The 19,742-nt window shown below is 48.8% G+C and overlaps 1 protein-coding gene across 2 annotated transcripts in view; it reads left to right on the top strand.

Annotated features, from left to right (window-relative positions):
- Positions 1-18,260, top strand: part of TTLL4 (tubulin tyrosine ligase like 4) — a 36,625-nt gene extending 18,365 nt beyond the window's left edge. For both annotated transcript variants that reach the window (XM_077885594.1, XM_077885595.1), the window contains exons 2-19: positions 859-2,446; positions 3,302-3,411; positions 3,770-3,833; positions 8,905-9,026; positions 9,505-9,615; positions 9,963-10,039; positions 10,751-10,942; positions 11,041-11,123; positions 11,355-11,483; positions 12,937-13,059; positions 13,359-13,457; positions 13,766-13,900; positions 14,175-14,312; positions 15,678-15,780; positions 16,399-16,609; positions 16,739-16,809; positions 17,222-17,307; positions 17,734-18,260. In XM_077885594.1, coding sequence (XP_077741720.1) covers positions 957-2,446; positions 3,302-3,411; positions 3,770-3,833; positions 8,905-9,026; positions 9,505-9,615; positions 9,963-10,039; positions 10,751-10,942; positions 11,041-11,123; positions 11,355-11,483; positions 12,937-13,059; positions 13,359-13,457; positions 13,766-13,900; positions 14,175-14,312; positions 15,678-15,780; positions 16,399-16,609; positions 16,739-16,809; positions 17,222-17,307; positions 17,734-17,992 — 3,603 coding nt within the window. In that variant the 5' untranslated portion in view covers positions 859-956 and the 3' untranslated portion in view covers positions 17,993-18,260. The remainder of the gene's footprint in view (positions 1-858; positions 2,447-3,301; positions 3,412-3,769; positions 3,834-8,904; positions 9,027-9,504; positions 9,616-9,962; positions 10,040-10,750; positions 10,943-11,040; positions 11,124-11,354; positions 11,484-12,936; positions 13,060-13,358; positions 13,458-13,765; positions 13,901-14,174; positions 14,313-15,677; positions 15,781-16,398; positions 16,610-16,738; positions 16,810-17,221; positions 17,308-17,733) is intronic.
- Positions 18,261-19,742: the final 1,482 nt, after the last annotated feature.

Genomic DNA, 19,742 nt, shown 5'->3' with positions numbered 1-19,742 from the left:
GAGGGAACGTGTAAGACAGGCCCTCCCCCCTGAGATGAGCCCAAACTGACATCTGAGGTTTGGGGTGATCCTCCTCCTCCTTCCCTTATGTTCTATTCCCTGAACTCTCCTGGCCCATTGTGGCTGCTGGAAATAAGATCACTTTAAGTAAAATAATGTTGGCATCCAGTTCCATTTTGTTTCTTTTTTTCCCCCCACCAACATGTGTGATGGGATTTAAGTCCCTATAGCTGGCAAGATGCTTGAAGAGGTGAAATCACTGTCTCAGCTGAACTCAGGTGAACTCCAGAGGTTGGCAGGGGAATTCTCTGCTTATATCTTGACTTGTCACACTTCGCTATGAAAAGCAGACAACAGCAGGGGCTGCTGAGAGTTGGTCAGGGACGAGTAGATGTAAAATATGTTTCTCTAGTGACCGTTGACCTTTCAGAATTGGTTGGTGAGGAGGAAGATATTGGCTGGTTTCTCTGGCACCCCCAGCCTTGCCTTATTTCAAGCCACACCAGGGTTAGGAGAGAAAAGAAAGCCACTCAGTGAAGTCATGGATGGTGAGACAGCTGTATTGTTCTTTGGAACGAGAGCAGAGCTCGAGGCAGTGGGGACACATGAGCAGACCCATTAGTAGTCTTAAACTCCCAGTCCTTGATGAAGCCAGCTTTGATGGCCTGAGGGCAGCAGGAAGACCACTGAAAACGTGGTACGGATCTACTGTTCTTCTCTCGGGGTCCTAAGTGACAGCCACAGCTGGTTGCCCAGGAGGGACAGAGGTATGGCTCTGTTGCTTAGTTGAGGCCCCCAGTAGCACGGCGTCCATCCTCCTGGAACTGTAACATCCCCAATGGCTTCTCTTCCCTTCAGGCTGACGGATTTCAAGGATGCAGCTGCTACTCCTGGAGGTGCGGGGCACCTTCTCCAATTTGGGCCACGAGGCCATGTGGCCATGATGGGGGCCCCTCATGGCCTCAGCGAGAACAGAGCACTACGATATTGGCCTCCGCCGGGGAAACAGCTTAAAGCAGAGCGGCCCCTCAGACACGGCGCCTGCCCCACCACCGGAGAAAGCCTCTGAGGGCAGAGCCTGGGCTCAGGCCCATCAGCAGGTGAAGCCAATCTGGAAGCTGGAGAGAAAGCACGTGGGGACGCTTTCAGCAGGGTTGGGCCCCAGCGTCTTGGGTGTCCCACCCCAGCCAGCCTATTTCTTTTGCCCGGGCACTCTGTGTAGCTCGGGGCACTCAGCTGTCATCGCAGGCCACGGCAGCTCCTGCTACCTGCGCTCCCTCCCAGACTTGTTCAGCAGCACGCTGCTGTACCGCCGCTCCAGCCACAGGCACAAACCCTACCAGCAACTGGAGTCTTTCTGCTTGCGCTCAAGCCTGCCGGAAAAAAGACCTTTTTCTCTCCCTCACAAGGGCCTCCCTGTCAGACTCACTGCCAATAAGGCCCCTTCTTTCACGGTGTCCCCCATGGCCCAGCCCATGGCGTCCTCGTCCACAGATCGGTACCTCTCACTGGGAGCGGCTGGGGAGAACCCTTCGGGGAAGTGCCTGGCTGCTGCCATCTCAGGGAAGATCCCATCTCCACTCTCCTCCTCCTACAAGCCCATGCTAAATAACAACTCCTTCATGCGGCCAAATAGCACTAAAGTGCCTTTATCGCAGGCCACAGAGGGCCTGAAGCCAGTATCCTCACCCAAGATCCATCTTGTCTCCTGGCATCATTCGGGGGGCACCGGAGACTGTGCACTCCAGCCTGTCGAACACAAGGTACCCAAGAGCCATGGCGCTGTCCTAGATGATGCCCCTGCCCCTGGCACCCTCTCTGCCCCTAGCTCCTTAGACACTTTGACCACCAGTGTTGCCTCTCCTCAGTACAACCGGAGTAACTTAGCCACTAGAGCAGAGCCACATCCTTGTGGCCTGGATGGCAACTTTGTTTCTCAGGCTCTGACCAGGGAGGTTCGGTTCACTGAGGCGGTGAGGAAATTGGCCGCAAGAGGCTTTGAGAAGAAGCCAAGGCAAGGCTGCCAGTTGGAACAATCTCGTTTCATGAACCCCAGCTTGCAGTGTGAGCTCCTCAACAGGAACCGGCAGTGGAAACCTCCCACCGTAGGCCAGCAGTTCCCCCAGGAGGATGCTGGAGCTAACAGTAGGACCCTGCCCAGCCCCTCGGACGCCCTGGAGCTGGACGGTACAGTCTTCTGTACCAAACGCATCAGCATTCACCTCCTTGCCTCACATGCCAGCGCGCTCAGCTGCAGCCCTGCCTGTGGATCTGCCATTGACTCCCCACCACCCGGAGAAGACAAAACTCCTGAGCCACCTGCTCCTCCTCAGCCCCTGGGTGTAGCTGATGTGGCCACCCGCCTCTCTTCCATCCACTTGGGCCAACTTGGGAAGGAGGGGCCTACGGAAGCCAGAGGACCGGACTTCCCTGCCAGGGGTATCGGGTAAGTTAGAGAAAGTTTATGATTCATTTAGAGCAGTAGAACATATATGCCGTAATTTGGTGGCACTGAACCTAAGTCTCTGAAGGTTTGGTTTTATTTTTTTGGCTGTCCTGGAATTTTGGTTTTCACTATAGGACAGAGGTAGACAAACTAGACCAGCATGTGGGCCAAATCTTGGCTGCTGCCTGCTTTTATAAATAAAGTTTTATTGAAACACAGCCTCACTCATTCATTCGCACTGCTAACTGGGGCTACTTTCCTGTTACACACGGGTAGGGGTGCAACAAACTGGCCCACAAAATTGAAAAGATTTACTACCTAGTCCTTTAGAGAAAGAGTTTGTTGACCCTGCTTTAGGTTATAACCAGGAAGAAATAATACCAAACATGTTGGGGCCTGTGACTTTTCTTAATTCCAAACCAACTCAGACTCTGTCATTCCTTGTTTGACAGTCATTTCAGAGTTAGGGCATATACAAACTGGGTTCCTTCTCTTGTGCTTTGATACATCTCTGGAACCTTGGTCCACCGAGGCCTTGTTTTGAATTCCCAGAGGTCTAGGGACCCTTGAAATCAATGACCATTCACTAATGGTGTTTCGCATGTAGAATTTTGCACTGAAATGCTATGAGGAATTTCAAAGATGGGAGACAAAGTGCTTCTCTGCACAACAGGGGCTATAGAGCTGAAGAGCTGTGACTAGACCTAAGCTCTGAGGCCGAGAGGACTTATGAGATCCAGGCAAGAGGCAGCAGGTTGGCAAGTGGGGGGAGATGAACACTGGCAGGTGACGAAGGAATGAGAATCTAACTGACTTCTCTCATGGACTGGGTGGGGGCATGATTCTTTCTTATAGTTCAACTGCAGACCTCCAGCCAGACCTGGGTGAGGCTGAAGATCTAGAAGAAGAGCTAGTAGATGGTTTGGAGGACTGCTGTAGCCATGATGAAAATGAAGAGGAGGAAGGTGAGTAAGGGACTCTCTCCCCTCCAGCTGGGAAGTGGTCACCACCTGAGACGGAGGGGCCTGACAGTTATATACTGACTGGGACCTTGACTTGCTTTATCACCTACCATCCCCATCTGCCTGTGGGTCTTAGGGTGGTCGTGGTTTCTGGGAAGTTGATTCGCTAGCCCTGCTGCCCACCAGTGTCGTTTTCTTCGTGCTGCTGCCAAGCTCACAGAAGGTGGTACAAGGTGGCAGGGTGATGTTCCTGGCTTTTCAGGAAGGCTGAGCCAAGATGTCCCAAGGAAGAGCTGCCTAGGCTTGGTGAGTTTGAGTAGCAGCCTCTCCTAGTGGAACTTCTCTGCTCTCTCCCCTCCAGGAGACTCTGAGTGCTCTTCGTTCAGTGCTGTCTCCACTGGTGAGTCAGTAGCAGTGATCTCTCGGTGAGTACTGTCCATCGTTGGTACTCATTTGCAGTCTCTTTAAGATTATAAAGAGAGAGGCACTTGGGTGGCTCAGTCAGTTGAGTGTCCAGCTCTTGGTTTCAGCTTAGATCATCATCTCATGGGTCATGGGATCGAGCTCTGTTTTGGACTCTGCACTCAGCGGGGTGTCTGCTTGAAGATTGTCTCCCTCACATACCCTCTACTCGCTCGATCTCTCTCTCTCTTTCAAATAAATAAGTGAATCCTTAAAAAAAATTATGAAGAGGGATCCCTGGGTGGCGCAGCAGTTTGGCGCCTACCTTTGGCCCAGGGCGCGATCCTGGAGACCCAGGATCGAATCCCACGTCGGGCTCCCTGCATGGAGCCTGCTTCTCCCTCTGCCTGTGTCTCTGCCTCTCTCTCTTTCTCTCTGTCTCTGTGACTATCATGAATAAATAAATCTTTAAAAAAAATTATGAAGAGATTAATCACCTAAGTCATTAATGGCCCTGTTAACTATAACTCATTTTTTACCAGATTTTTACATTCGGGACTTTTATTTTTCAAACAAGGACCAGTGGAAGGGACCAGAAGCATATTTTACCAATTGGGCTTAAAAATAGGACCATGTTTCTTAGGCTGTGGTTTGGCCTTTAGTTTCCAAGAAATTGTTCAAGTAAAAAGAAAAGGATTTCAAGAAGTGCTTAGAAGATTGATAAGCAGTCAGTGGAGAAACATGATATTTGGCCACCCACATGAGGGTAATTGCCACCTTGCATCATCAGCGTGCCCCACTGTCAGATGCAGTTCTGAGATACATATGCCCCTCACTGGAGCTTTTTGAAATGCTTCTTTCTGAGGTTAGTGTTATTAGGGGAAATAAGGTTGACATTGACCTTAATAATAAAATTGAATTGAATTGAATAAAATTGAAATTGAATTAAAAATCCTCCAGCTTAAAACCTAGATTATTTTCTTGACTACTCTTGGTCGAGTCTGAGCAAGATCCATCTCTCACTAGGGAACCAAAAATGCCAGCCTCTTCACATAGGCCCTTCTTTTACAGAAAAAGTGGCTGGAGCCTGTTGCATGACTGAGATGAGGGTTGGGGGAGGGCAAGGAATGCAGGACTGTGAGGAAGTTACTATGAACCAGGGTACGTCATTGTGCTAAAGATCTTTGGAACTTGCCGAAGGGTCATAGATGCCATCTTTCAGGTATTTAACACCCTTCAACATAATCTTTATTGTTCCCCTCACTATTTCCAACCTTGCCTCATTGTATTCTATTAAATACTATAAAGAACCCCCACACACACACCCGCCCAAAGTACTAAACATTAAAGTTTTTTTTTTCTTTTTAAAAATAACTTCTGGGGGATCCCTGGGTGGCACAGCGGTTTGGCGCCTGCCTTTGGCCCAGGGCCCGATCCGGGAGACCCGGGATCGATTCCCATGTCGGGCTCCCGGTGCATGGAGCCTGCTTCTCCCTCTGCCTGTGTCTCTGCCTCTCTCTCTCTCTCTCTCTGTGTGACTATCATAAATAAATAAAAATAAAAATAAAAAATAAAAAAATAAAATAAAAATAACTTCTGGAAAAACAAAAACAAAATACAAGTATTGACCATTGGTGAGTTTCGTTTTTCACACAGAATAAAACTCTAACTTCAATGAAAAGCTGTACGTGTCAGGGCTTACATACACCTGTCGTACACAGCACTTGGCTGGCTTTTCTCTTGTGTCTGCTGTGTCTCAGCTGAAGTGAAGGGGATCAGGAGCCTTCCGTGCCTTGGTTAGTGTGGACGAGGCAAGCTGCAGCCCTGTGAGTGTGATGGTGGCAGCAGCTGCACCAATGTCAGAGCTCTAAACCAGTGAGGGGAGAGAGCTCTTTGGAAAGTGAAGAGATACTTTCTAGGTCTTTCTTTGAGGGTGGATAGAAATCCTGTCATAGGTACCTTGAGTCTGGTGCCTCAGTTCTGTTACTTTGAGCACAGTAACCTGTCCTCCTTCCAAAAAACAAAGGTACATCTGAATGTTGACTCAGGACCTCTGCTGTCCATAAGAGAAGGACATTTAACATGTGATTGACTTGGAGTCTCACCTTTTCCATACTTACCAGTGCTCTAGGTTTGTCTTGAGACCTACTTGGAGACAGCTGCCCAACCCTTTAACTTACCTTTCTAACAAAATTCACAAAAGGTATTTGCTTATACTTTGTTTGTTGGTTAATTTAGCTCTTACAAGATGTGCAGACTTTCTTTTCTATATAAGGCTTAAAACATGGATTTTCAGTCAAATGGAGGTCGAGGAATTCCAAACTACTTCACATTTTAAAAACCACTAAAATACTTTTGGATTGTTAAAATCATTTTTTCCGAAATTGGGAGAGATTTATGTATTTTATTATAGAAAAGTTGACAATTACAGAGAGGTCATTGAAAACACTATCTCTGTTTCTCTACCTAGTTTATTGCCTTTCCTGTTTCATATTCTTTTTTCTAAGAATCATTTAATTTTAGAACTGGGGGTCATTAAGTCCAGTCTCTTTTTTCAGATGTGGATAATGAGGACCAGAGAAGTATTATGAGGTCATAGTTTCCAACACTGCTAGACCAGAAGCCAGGCCTCTTGAAGATGATAGATAGGTCCAGTACTCTTGAGAGGCAGTGAACAAAGATTTTACACCTTTTTTTTTTTAATTAAACTTTTTTTTTTTTTTAAAGATTTTATTTATTTATTCATGAGAGACACAGAGCGAGACACAGGCAGAGACACAGGCAGAGGGAGAAGCAGGCCCCATGCAGGGAGCCCAACATGGGACTCGATCCCGGGACTCCGGGATCATGCCCTGGACTGAAGGTGGCGCTAAACCACTGAGCTACGCGGGCTGCCCTAAAATTAAACTTTTGATTTTGAGACATTATAGATTTACATGTAGTTGTGAGAAATAATACAGAGATCCCCTAAACTTTTTACTCACTGTCCCCCAGTGGTGACATCTGGCAAAACCAGTACCATATAGTATGACCCAGATACTAATGTTAGTCAAGATACAGATATGTCCGTCACTGCAGGAATCCCTCCAGCTGTCCTAATAGCCACCCCTACTTCCCTCCTATGACTATTCCCTCCTTGATGTTTGGCAACTACTAATTTGTTACATAATTTAGTCATTTCAAGAATATTATACTAATAGAATGATAGCCATATGTAACTTTTAGGGATGGGCTTTTTTTTTTTTTTTTTTTTTTTTACTGTGTATTCACTGCAGATTTATACAGGTTGCGTGCATCAAGGTTCTTCATCCCTTTTTATTTCAGAGCAGTGTTATATGGTGTGGATGTACCACAGTACATTTAGCTGTTGAAGGATATTTGGGTTACTTCCAGATTGGGGTTTTATGAATAAGGCTGCTGTAAGTTAAGTCATCATGTCCATATATTTTTAAAATTAAAAAAAAAATTTTTAAATAACTTCTACATCCAGCGTGGGGCTTGAACTCATGACCCTGAAATTAAGAGTCATAAGCTCTACCGACAGAGCCAACCAGGAGTGTTTTTTTTGTTTTGTTTTGTTTTTTTTAATTTATCTACGATAGTCACACACACAGAGAGAGAGGGAGGCAGAGACACAGAGGGAGAAGCAGCTCAATGAACCGGGAGCCCGACGTGGGATTCGATCCCGGGTCTCCAGGATCGCGCCCTGGGCCAAAGGCAGGCACCAAACCGCTGTGCCACCCAGGGATCCCAGGAGTGTTTTTTTTTAAGATTTATGTATGTATGTATGTATGTATGTGCAACAGGCGGAGGAGCACAGGGGAATGGGTGAGGGGGAAATAGTTCCAAGCAGACTCCACACTGAGTGCGGACCCTGATGCGGGGCTGAATCTCACAACCCTGAGATCATGGCCTAGTTACTGACTGAGCCACCCACGTGCCCTGCCTGTTTTTTGTTTTTTGAGAAACTTCCAAAACAGTTTTCCAGAGTGGCTATACCATTTTACATTCCTATTTTGTCTTTGTTTCTGAAATCTTACCTCATTCTCCTTGATTTTCAACAATCTTAAATTCTAATACTCCGTAAATTAAAAGTCTTTGAAATAAAATATTTTGGAATGAGGAATTAAGAGTTGAATTCATTGGAATTATTTTACTGAAAATTAGTATTTAACCTGACCCAACAGCATTCTTTAAAAATCTTTGATATTTTATTTAAATAATAAAAAAAAAACCTTTGGTATTTAAAACACTGAAATGTTTTCCATACTAATGCCTATTTCTATTGTGCTGCAAAATAACAGGCACAATGGCTCTTTATAAGCTAAAGATTAATCTTTAAATACTAATCTTTGTAGATCAGAACAGCTCCGTAAAGAGAGTAATAACTCTTTTCTCCTTTGCCAGTGCTATTTAAAGAAATGGTTGGGTCTCTGCACTTGTACTGGATATGGAGTTGAGATGTCCATTTTTTAGAGATCCCTTGAGCTAGTCTTGGCCGAGCCATCATTGGAGCAACAGTAGGGACTCCATGGCCTACTGCCCCAAATTCCCAGATCTGTGTTACCACAGTGTTACATAAAAAAACCCATGTCACAAATCATTTCCAAAACGGAGAGGAGCATTAATCATCTGCATATCTTCAGATTAACCTAAATATAAAATGATTTGGAAGGATCACTCTCTTTTCCTTCTGTTGCTTTTTTTCCTTTTTCTTTTTAAAACCTTCTGTACGTCTTTGGTCTTTTCTGCTCTTCCTTCTTTTTGATTATCCATACCATTTGTTTTCTCTTCTCTTTGTTCAGTCACACACCTGCTCTCAGAACCGCTCTTTTCCAGGGGCTTCCCCCACCTGTGGCTTCTCACCAGAAATGTTGAGCTATATCACAGAAGGAGGTATTGGGAAATCTGGTCTGTAGGTGACATTTAATGGAGTTAATATGGATTACTGTTTGTGAAATAATCACCAAGTACTTGTCTTTGTAGAATCATGATGTAGAAGACAGCACCCCGCCAAAAAATGACCTAGTAACAGCACTTGAGGGCTGTGGCCTCCTCTTTCTCTTCCACACATCTGTCTGTCTTGCATCCTAGGAGCTGTGCAGAGATTCTGACCAAACCCCTCTCCAGTGAGAAAGTGGTCCGACCAGCGCTCATCTACAGCCTCTTTCCCAACGTGCCCCCTACCATCTATTTTGGCACCCGGGATGAGAGAGGTAAACCTGGCCAAGTGTCTAAGCCCAGGAGTGCCCCCAGGAGAAGGATGCTGGCGAAGTTGGGAGGGGTGGCAGTAGGGTGGAAGGGGCTTTCCAGAATGGCCCTTTTGGTATTCACTGTCATCCTTCTGCCTCCTTCATAGTTCACCAGTCCAATATAGGAGACTTTTCCTTGTCTTTCCCTGAGCTGACCCTTGTCAGCCCCATAATCTCATGCTGCATTCTTGTCCTCTAACCTTGTCTCTTCTGCCTTTTAACCTCCCTCCTCTCAGTGTTCCTCAGTCCCATGCAGCGCCCTTTTTTCCCACTAGGAAAACTGGGACTCCTTTTAAATTCTGGCCTAGAACAATCCTTAGTGACTTGTCTGCCTAGTGACTTGTCTTGCCTAGGATGCCAAGCTCCTGCGCAACAATGCCACCTTTCCTCTTCTAACCCAGACTCTCCTGCTGTTCCCCCCCCCCCCATTTCCTTTCCCCAGTGGAGAAACTTCCCTGGGAGCAGAGGAAGCTGCTCCGGTGGAAGATGAGCACAGTGACTCCCAACATTGTCAAGCAGACCATTGGACGGTCCCACTTCAAAATCAGCAAGAGTGAGTTACCTGCCTTACTTCGATCCTGTCCTCTGCCCCAGTGGATGGGCTCTGGGCAGGAGGAAACCCTAGATACCTCCTGCTGTGTGGGGATCCTGTTCTGGAGTTTCCACTTAATAGGAAGACGGCTGAAATCTCTCTGGGCTGGAGCCTGTTCCTCAAAATTAGAAGACAGAGAGCTGTTGTTCTCTTCCTGACCCTAGGGTTTCATGTAGGACAGCTCCATGGTGACTTTTAGAACACTGGGAGCTGAGCCTAGGCCCAGTGGTATTTCTGGGGCCCTTAGGTCTCTCTGTCCTGAAGTCTGAGCTGCTAGCAGGACTGACTCTGTGATGTGCCTTCTGCAGGAAATGACGACTGGCTAGGCTGCTGGGGTCACCACATGAAGTCTCCTAGTTTCCGATCCATTCGGGAGCATCAGAAGGTAGGGGTCCTTTGTGGGGAACTCTTCCCCTGGACTTTGGACTAGGCAGGAGGAGGTTGGTGTGGGCAGTAGGGAAAGAGGAGGATGACTGTGGAGAAGCCAGGAAGGTGTGCAGAGTGGAGATGGTGCGAGAGGAGGGGGCAGTGGGGCCCTTGTGGATCACATACCTCTAGCAGCGCAGTGGCAGTGCTCCAGGCACCCCAAAGACCCGTTCTCCTCTGATGTGTCTTGAGATGTGGCATCTGTTTCTTTGAATTGTGCTTCTCCTGTGACTACTGTGCATTGCCTCCGTGCCTCCAAGCTGGATATGTATAAAGAGGACTCTGGTCTCATGTTGCAGCAAAGGAGTCCCTGTCCCCAGACTTTAATGAAGTCCAGGTGCCTTCCTGTTTTTGCCCTGCAGCTGTCACGGCAAAAGACTTCAAACACTTTTCTTTGCACTTCAGGGAAATATCATGTCTGACTTAATCACTGTTCTTTGGCTGTTTGTGAACTGTCAGTTTCTTGGGGTCACTACAGTTTGGTGTATTTTATTTGTTTTAATCATCTTTTGGTGAGTGCTCAGAGTACTACTAATAGATGGTGATGGTAAGATGGATCAAGAGCTCATGATGTCGCTGAGAAAGTTGGAAAGGCACTGTGAATCTTGCTCTCTCCCTCCTGGCCTCACCCAAGCTCTCTCCCTGCTCTCACCCTTTGTCCCTTCTGTAGCTAAACCACTTCCCAGGTTCCTTCCAGATTGGACGAAAGGACCGACTGTGGCGGAACCTGTCTCGCATGCAGAGCCGCTTTGGCAAGAAGGAGTTCAGCTTCTTCCCCCAGTCCTTCATCCTGCCCCAGGATGCCAAGCTCCTGCGCAAAGCCTGGGAGAGCGGCAGCCGCCAGAAGTGGATTGTTAAGCCTGTAAGTGGATCCCAGTGGGTGGGGGCCGTCTGAGAGTGGGAACAATGCGTATTGGGCCAGCAGCAAATCTCAGCTCCTCCTTTCCACTTGACTTCTAGCCAGCGTCAGCCCGGGGCATTGGCATCCAGGTCATTCACAAGTGGAGTCAGCTCCCCAAGCGAAGGCCCCTCCTGGTACAGAGGTGAGCCTGTCTCCAGCTCTCATCCCACCGCTCATTTTCCTGTGGCCTCAGCCTGGAGGTTCTCTTTTTAGAGTGTTCTTCTGCCCTTTGCCCTCCCAGCCATTGACCTCCTTCAGCAGCTGTTTGAAGGTCTTTATCTCTCAGACTGCTCACTTGCTGGCTTTTGCTGTTTTACCCACTGAGCCCTGTCTCATTGAGCAATGTCCCTAAAGCTGGCCTTTCCCTATTTAGGTATCTACACAAACCCTACCTCATCAGTGGCAGCAAGTTCGATCTGCGAATCTATGTTTACGTCACCTCCTACGATCCCCTCCGGATTTACCTCTTTTCAGATGGACTTGTCCGCTTTGCCAGTTGCAAGTACGTGATAGTGGTGATTGCAAGTACGTGTTAGTGGTGAGGCTCACCCTGATGGCTCTGGGTTTTGTTTTCCTGAAAGAGTGAGAAACTAGAGGATGCCAAGCAGAATAAAAGCACATTTTGGTGGGTTTTGTTGGCAGAGGAAAAGGAGGGGTGTTTCCGGAAAACCCGATCTTCCTTTCCTCTTCTGTGTCTCCTTTTACGTAGAACACCACTTCACTTCTAAACTTCCAGTCACCAAATGTGTGGGGCTTTTCCCCACATGAAGCAGTTCTCTGGAGTACCAGCTGAGTATCCTGCATTGTCTACCTGCGTTACCCTAGCACTGTCTACCCCCCGGGGGTGTGGTCCCACAGGTCAGGGCTCAGTCTCACAAGGTTGCCCCTTCCTCCTGCTTCAGATGCCAGTCCCAAGTCCAGGTGCCACCTCTGCTCCTTGCCTGGTCAGCTATAAGTCAGAGGTTCCTGGGACCCCCTTCTTAGGCTCTATTAATTTGCCGGAGCAGTTCATCATATAAGGAGATGGTAAGTTTGGTTATAGGCGAACAACCAAGTGGAAGAGAACAGGGTAAAGTGTCAGAAGAGACAATGCACAGAGCAATGTGTGTGGGAAGGGGCGCAGGGGCTCCCCTGCTCTCTCTGGACACCACTGTCCCAGCATATACCACATGCTCACCCACCCAGAACATGAGCCCCATACTTTTGGGATTTTATGGAGACTTCATCATGTGGGCATGTTGTTTGGTAATTCTGTTTTTAGCCCTTCTCCCTCTTAAGGGTGGGGGCGGGGTTGAAAATTCCAGGCTTCAAATCATGGCCTGGTCTTTCTAGCCATCAGACCTTCTCCAGGAACCCATCCGGAGTCACCTCATTAGAACACAAGACACTCCTATCACCCAGGAAATGACAAGGGTTTCAGGAATTGGGGTCAAAGACCAAATATTAGTCAAAAGATGTTCTTAGTGCACTTCTCACTGAGGAAGTTATAAGGGATTTAGGAGCTCTGTGCCAGGAACCAGGGGCAGACACACACGTGTTAAGTTTCTTATTATAAATCAAATTGTCACATGGGGAATAGGAAGTGAGAAGTTCCTCTACCTTGCTGAATGTAGGGTGCATCTTCTTGCCAGAGGTGGGATGGAGGAGATGAGTCCCACATATCTTGTCCCACGCTTCTCTTCCACTTGGCTGTTCATCTGTATCCTTTATCATATCCTTTGATAAGATGCTAGGAAACATAAGTAAACTGTTTTCCTGAGTTTTGTGAGCTGCTCAGGATAAAGGAGCTGTGCTGTTCTAGAAACCTTGCCAACAGACATACTGCTCTGGCTCTTGTGCATCTGAAAAGATTGGTCTACTTGGCCTTTATCTCTTCGGGATTTGGGAAGATGTTTCGGCCTTTGTCCACCTGCTGTGTCTCCCTGTCTCACCTCTGCCTTTCTCCTCACTTGCAGGTATTCCCCTTCCATGAAGAGCCTCAGCAACAAGTTCATGCACCTGACCAACTACAGTGTCAATAAAAAGAATGCCGAGTACCAGGCCAATGCAGATGAAACGGCCTGCCAGGGCCACAAATGGTACCCAGGCTGGGTCCCCATTGAGCAGAGGCCTGGAGGCACACAGGGTTCTGGGCTTTGGGGAGCTTTGGGGGCATGGTCAGTGGAAGACTGGTGGAAAACCCAAAGGTTGCATAAGCCCTGGGCAGCTCAGAAGCAGTCTACTTCCATCCATACTTCTCTCTTTCTTAATTTAAAATCTAAGAAGAGACATGGAGAAAATTACTTTGGTCCTCTTACTCCTTTTTCTTTTTCTTTTCTTCATAATCCATTCATAGAATATAACTCCAGATACTCCCCTCCCTTCCCCCGTTTTGCAGGGCACTGAAGGCTTTGTGGAACTACCTGAGCCAGAAGGGAGTCAATAGTGATGCCATCTGGGAGAAGATAAAGGACGTTGTTGTCAAAACCATCATCTCGTGAGTCACACTGCCACCCTGGCTGTGGGGCTTGCCACTGGACCCCCTTTTCTCATGGGCCTCCACACTGCTGTGCCCCAGACATTGACTGCACTGTGTGTCAGTTTCTGAGAACAGGGAGTAGGATGGAGTGGCTAGAACTCTGCTCTTCTACTGAACTTCCTCTCCAGAAGCTGGCTCCAGATCAGAGGCATCTCTTGGGAGCTGTTTCTGTTCTCCCATCTCTGGGCAACTCCCTTGTCAGGGCAGCTCTAGGTGGGTCCCTCTGGGAAGATATGAGCTGAATACTTGGTCTTCCCTGTGACCAGGTCAGAGCCCTATGTGACCAGCCTACTGAAGATGTACGTGCGGCGGCCATACAGCTGCCATGAGCTCTTTGGCTTTGACATCATGCTGGACGAGAACCTCAAGCCCTGGGTCCTGGAAGTCAACATTTCCCCGAGGTAACTGGGCTTCTCACGGTGCTCATGGTAGAGCCCTTCCTGTAGCCTCTTTCCCTTCTAATGTTGCAACTTGATCCCTCCTGCATGCTTTTCCCTGGCTGGCAAATGAAAGCCTTAGGAACCACCCTGGGTGAGGTTATTCATGATCTGTGGGGCAAGAAGTCCCCATGCTGGTGCTCAGGAGCCCAGAAGGCAGGCTGTTCACAGGGCTGGCGCTGACTTTGGGCGCATAGCCGGAAACAGTTTGACTCCTCCCTGTACCCTTTCCCCAAAGCCTCCACTCCAACTCTCCGCTGGACATCAGCATCAAAGGCCAGATGATCCGTGACCTTCTGAACCTGGCAGGCTTTGTTCTGCCCACCGCAGAGGATATCGTTTCCAGCTCTGGCAGCTCCAGCAGCTCCAGTGCCAGGTTAGCCTCCTCACTTGGCTGTGGCTGGGCGGACAGTGCAAACGGCCCCGTGGAGACTGTGGGAAGGAGCGGTGCCGGGGTGCCCTCTCCTCCGTCTCGTGCTGCTCGGTTTGTCCCCATGGTCTTCCCACACACCTCTCCCACATCAGTGCCTCTTAAAAGCGTTGCTGGTGATACTGCTTCCAGGTCAGGAATCTCTACAGGGCCAGGGAATCAGCTTTTAACTCCTCACAGGGACATTTGAGGCCCCAGCCTCCTTTTCCCAGACGCCCTCTTCTCTACTGCTCCTGTGCTCTGACAAACCGGTCGCTCCTAGAGCCTCAAAATTGAAAGGCTCAGTGAGTTGAGTCTTTTCTCTGAAGTGGGTATGGTTTCACTGTCCCTCCATAGTGTCCCCTTCTCTGCTCATGAGCTTTTTTCCTCCTGAAATTCTCTTCCATCAGACCTCCCTGTTGTGACCTTACCCTGCCATGAGAACCTAGTTGAAGGCAGCATGTTCATGAAGCCAGCTCCCTGTGGGCTCTCTGTACTGTAGCCCCAAACCTCTTGGAACCACTGCTGAGGAAAGGGAACTAATTTTTAGTCGGTACCTACTGTATGTAAGGAGGCACCTGTAACATCTCCCCTTCAACCCTGTGAGGTTGGTACTAGTATCCTCAGTTTACAGATGAGGAAAGTGGAAATCACTGGAATTAGGTAGCTCACCCATGGTTATTCAGCTACAGAGAGGTAGAGCTGGGAATCCAATCCTGATTTTCTGGGAACAAAACTTGCTTTCCCCACCATGCCTCGTAGACTCCTGTGTGGCTCTGTGCTGTGGTTGTTATTTGACAACTGCCATCTGTGAGTTCTTTGGAGGCCACGTACAGGTCTCTCAGCAGCAACCATAGTGATGTGGATGAAGAAACTGGGCAGGGAGTTCGTAATGTGCCCAGGGTCACAGCCAGTGCTGAGCTAAACTAAAACTGATGTATGCAGTGAGTATTTCAGGGTCTTTTTTTTTTTTTTTTTTTTTTTTTTTTACCACTGAAATGCAACCCAGTGAAGGTACCTTAAACTCTTTGAGTTCTTCCATGGTACTTGATCTTTGATGCTCAGACAGGTTACTTGAGTAGAGTACGTTACAGTCTGATCTACTCAAGTAACAAACATCTGTCAAAACTTCTTTGTCTTCTTTTGAGATGGGGGTGACTCCCTCCAACAAACCATTTAACCTTGGTTCCCTGGTGAGTCCGTGGCCCCAACTAAGAATGTCTTTCTCCTCCAGCCAAGCTAGGGGCCCTGGGCTGGACCCTCTCTCCACATGTCCCCAGGATGTGAAGCTGTTGACCTTACCCTCTGCTTCTTTTCCATCCACTGCACTAGCTTGCCCAGCTCCCCCAAGGATAAATGTCGAATGGCTCCGGAGCATTTCACCGCACAGAAGATGAAGAAGGCCTATTATCTGACCCAGAAAATTCCCGATCAGGTAGGAGATTACCCTCCGGCCCCAAGTGCCAACAGAAAGTTCCCTTGGTTAAACAAACATCTGGGAGCCCAAGGCAAGCGATTTTTTTCTCTCGCTCTAAAACGGCTTCCTAACCCAGCTCCGTGATCCCTCAGTGTGCAGGGATCTGCGGGGCTCCGTGTTGCTCCAGGAGAGAGTTGCTGGCCTTTGTCCCATGGTCAACTGCTGCTCTCAGCAAAATGCTCTACTTGTTATCAGAGCTGTAGACCCTTCGGGTTTCTTCCCTTGAGGTACAGTGAGCCCCAAGGAGGCCTGATGACTTTTTGGAGCAGATGAGAATAGTAGACCAAAGGCTGCTGCCAAATCTCAGCTGCAAATTCTGGTCTTGACTCCATCCAGCAGACCTCTTAAAACCTCTGGGCTCCAGGGGCTCCCCTACCCAGACTAAGAGTATCTTCTCCGGACAGCAGAACAGACGAGGTCCCAGCCGGACTCACTAGTCGGCCTTTGCTGTTCCCTTTGGGAGTCCTGGAGCCCGAGGACCTCAGAGCCATGCATGCTGTCCCCCAGCTTCTTAATTCTCTATCTCCAGCCCACACTCTCTGTCACACCCTCTTCCTTTCCATTTTTGGGCCTTAGGACTTCTATGCATCTGTGCTGGATGTCCTGACGCCAGATGATGTTCGGATTCTGGTTGAGATGGAGGATGAGTTTTCTCGCCGTGGTCAATTTGAACGAATTTTTCCTTCTCGAATCTCTTCTCGCTATCTCCGCTTTTTTGAGCAGCCACGATACTTCAACATTCTCACCACCCAATGGGAACAGAAGTACCATGGCAACAAGCTCAAAGGTGATGTGTCCTCCTTGCTCACAGGAGGCCGTGTTTAGTGAGTGATTAAAGAAATGAGCCTCCCTGATAAGAAGAATTGACCAGTTGATTCTACCCTCTTAAGTCCCACCCCTGCTAATCTTGTCCTAGGAGTAGATCTGCTTCGGAGTTGGTGCTACAAAGGGTTCCACACAGGAGCCATCTGTGATTCTGCTCCAATGGTGAGTGATACTATTTTGGGGGGTGGGGGTGGGGGTACTCCAGTCCGCCTCAGTCCCTCCTCCACCATAGGAGTGCAGTACGGAATGGATGTAGATCCAGACCCTCTCACCTTCTCCCCTAGACCCTGTCTCTGTGTCTCGTGACCCTTCCCTTTCAAGGGAATAATGGCCTCCAGGATCCCCTGGGTGCCTTTTTTCCAAAGGTCAACGAGTGCTTGGTAGTCTCAACTTCTTGTCTGAATCTGGAGAGAATGGGGATTTTTGTCCCAGATGGGCCCATGCCTGAAGGGTAGGGAAGAGGAGAGCCCCATGATCACTCAGAGGTAGAGCCAGAAGAGAGTCCCAAGACCCTAGACACTCCCGCCTGACTTTTGCTTAGCCCTTTTGGCCTCATTGCTTCCTTTGCTTTTAGTGGTCTCTCCCAGCATCACTTCTGACCATCCCAAAGGGTGACGTGGGACTCAGCACTTTCCCCAAACTAGAGAGTGGCAAGCTGGGGTGAGTGCTGTCTGGGCAAGGGAAGGGTGTTGGGTGTGAGTTTGGGGAGTTTTCTCCTTTCTCTCTTCCCAGATTATGATGAGATCAGCATTCTCCGGGTGGGGGTGGGGGTGGCGAGATACGCAACTGCCATCTCCTCTGCCTGGTGGCTCCTCGTCTGCCTGACACAGCTGAGCTGGAGTGCAGGATTACCTGCAGACATGGCCCCTCTCAGCTGTGCGCACTGCCTGTGGACTCCTTGGCCCTCCTCTCTCACTTCACATTTGCACCAAGCTCTCCAGCCTTCAGATAAAGAAGATGTATTTTATAGTTACCTCTGTATGGCGTGTAGCACAGTAATGGTGTGCATGCCTGGTCTGCACTCTGAAGGTAGATCATAGGCTAAAGTCCCATTTCAGCCATTTCTTTCCTCACTGTTTCCTTCAGAAAACACAGCTTCTCCGAGGGAAGCATACCACTCTGTGAAGATGGGACCATGCCTAAGCCCAAGAAGACCCAAGCTGGCCTTTGTCCTGTTCCCGGGAAACCCAGTTCTTCCAAGGACAGTGAGGACATCAGCAAAGAGCCCAGCCTCTCTACCCAGATGTTACCTCTGTTGAAGTACTCTGGGCAGACTTCGAGACTCTCTGCTTCCCCCACCTCCCAGTCAACCGGTGACTCACTCCTGGCTGCTGTGAGCCCATGACTGGCCTCTCTCCACTAGCCCCTACCTAGGAGCACCGGTGTTAGCTACCTCATGGGAACTGGCCGGCCGGCCAGCCAGCCTGAGCCCCCGGCCCCTTTCTCAAAGTATTTTTTTGAAGTGGTTGAATTGCAGAAATGGGTATCTAGAGGGCTGGAGGGGTGGTGGGAATGGGGAGAAGGTGAGGAAGGTTCACTGGCTGGTACCTCATGTCTCCGCAGAGAAGCCACTAATGGCCACTCAGCCTTATAAAGCAGGGTTTGGTTTCTAACTTCAGAGAGCCGTGTGTGGTTTGTTTTAGACCTTGGTGCAGTGATTGAGTTACAGCTCTAGAGGAGAAGACGCAATGAACACTTTTGGGCCTGAAGTCCTTTGTCTGTAATTGAGGAGGTCCCTCCAAAGGTCCTCCTCTCCTCCTCATCTCCATCATCACCCTCAGTCCCCATGTCCCAAACCCCCTGTTCTGAGGAACCACTTTGAGAAACTTCAGACTTCCTCAGGAGACAGGCAGGGAGAGGCCAAACATGATCAACCCATTTCCTATCATACCGAGTCTTGGGGGATTCACTTCTTTCATATACCCAGCAGTCGACAGTCCTGAGTCTTCCTTTTCTGACCTCACATCACTACCTGTTCAGCCTTCTAGACTTCTCTCTCATGGATGTTAGTTCTTAGTGCTCTGTGAGGTGAGAGGTCTTGTGAGCTTTGCAAATTTCCTGTGGCCCTGTTGAAGGAGCCCAGATAATCCCAGTTGCTGTTGTCTCTGCTCATACAACGAAGGACACCATCCAGGGGGAAGTGGCAGGAGCTGTGATTTCCCCACAACATGGAGGAAGTTTCAGGTTCTGCTTACTCTTGTCACTGTCTGATGAGCGGGGTCTGGCTCACAGGTCTGATGGCATGGCAGGTGGATTTCAGGAGCAGTCACCACTGTAGGATGGCTTTCTAGTCAGACTGCTGACAAAATTCTTTGTGCTTTTAACTGAATCTACCTCCCTCCCCAAGACTCAGTAAAATGGTGACCATTCGATAGATGTTGGCTGAGTGAACCATGCTTACAAAGAACACAAACACCCAAACCAGAAATTCTCCTTTCCCAGGGCATGGTGGGGTCCAGGGGAAGTATAAGGTGTGATCGGGAAGGTAGTTTTCACTTGAACTGTGCTCCCCCTCAACCCAGCACTTCCGGGTAGTTGCTCCCTCCCTCCCCAGGCCTGAAGTCTCTTTACTCTCATTTTCTAGCAGTGGTGCCCAGTAAGAAGGCACCTGGCCCCGGGCTCTCTGCCTTCATTCTCTCGAAGTTTTGGAAAGATGACTACCCTGCTTTGTGGCTCCTAGAGTTCTAAGTGGAGAGTTGGGATAGAGCTATAGAAAAGTCACTGAGAGGCCTGGCTGGGTTCAAGGCCACCCAGTGATGGCTACACTGGCCAGTCTGAAGGCCATGTTGACAATTGTGAAGAAAGCTTGGTGGCAAAGTCCTGGGGCAATACATGCTGCTCGGCGGCAAGGATTTCAAAGTTGGGCCCAGCAACAGTGGCCCTGGCAGTCTGGTTAAATCCATTTGGGTAGAAATGAAGCCAACTCCCCCATCCTACCTGCATGCAGTACTCTAGAGCAATGTCAAAACAAACCTTGTGACAAGGGCAGATGCGGTCTTCCTAAAAAAGCTGGCCACCTACTTGAGTACTTTTGTGATGTCTGGTCTGGTGCAAGGGCTTCAGTGTGGAGGCCTGGCCAAGCTGCTTTACTTCTT

The sequence above is a fragment of the Canis aureus genome, chromosome 36 (assembly GCF_053574225.1).
Source record: "Canis aureus isolate CA01 chromosome 36, VMU_Caureus_v.1.0, whole genome shotgun sequence".
NCBI lineage: Eukaryota > Metazoa > Chordata > Mammalia > Carnivora > Canidae > Canis > Canis aureus.
Note: the sequence above shows the minus strand (reverse complement) of the source record. Positions and strands in the feature narration are given on the sequence as shown.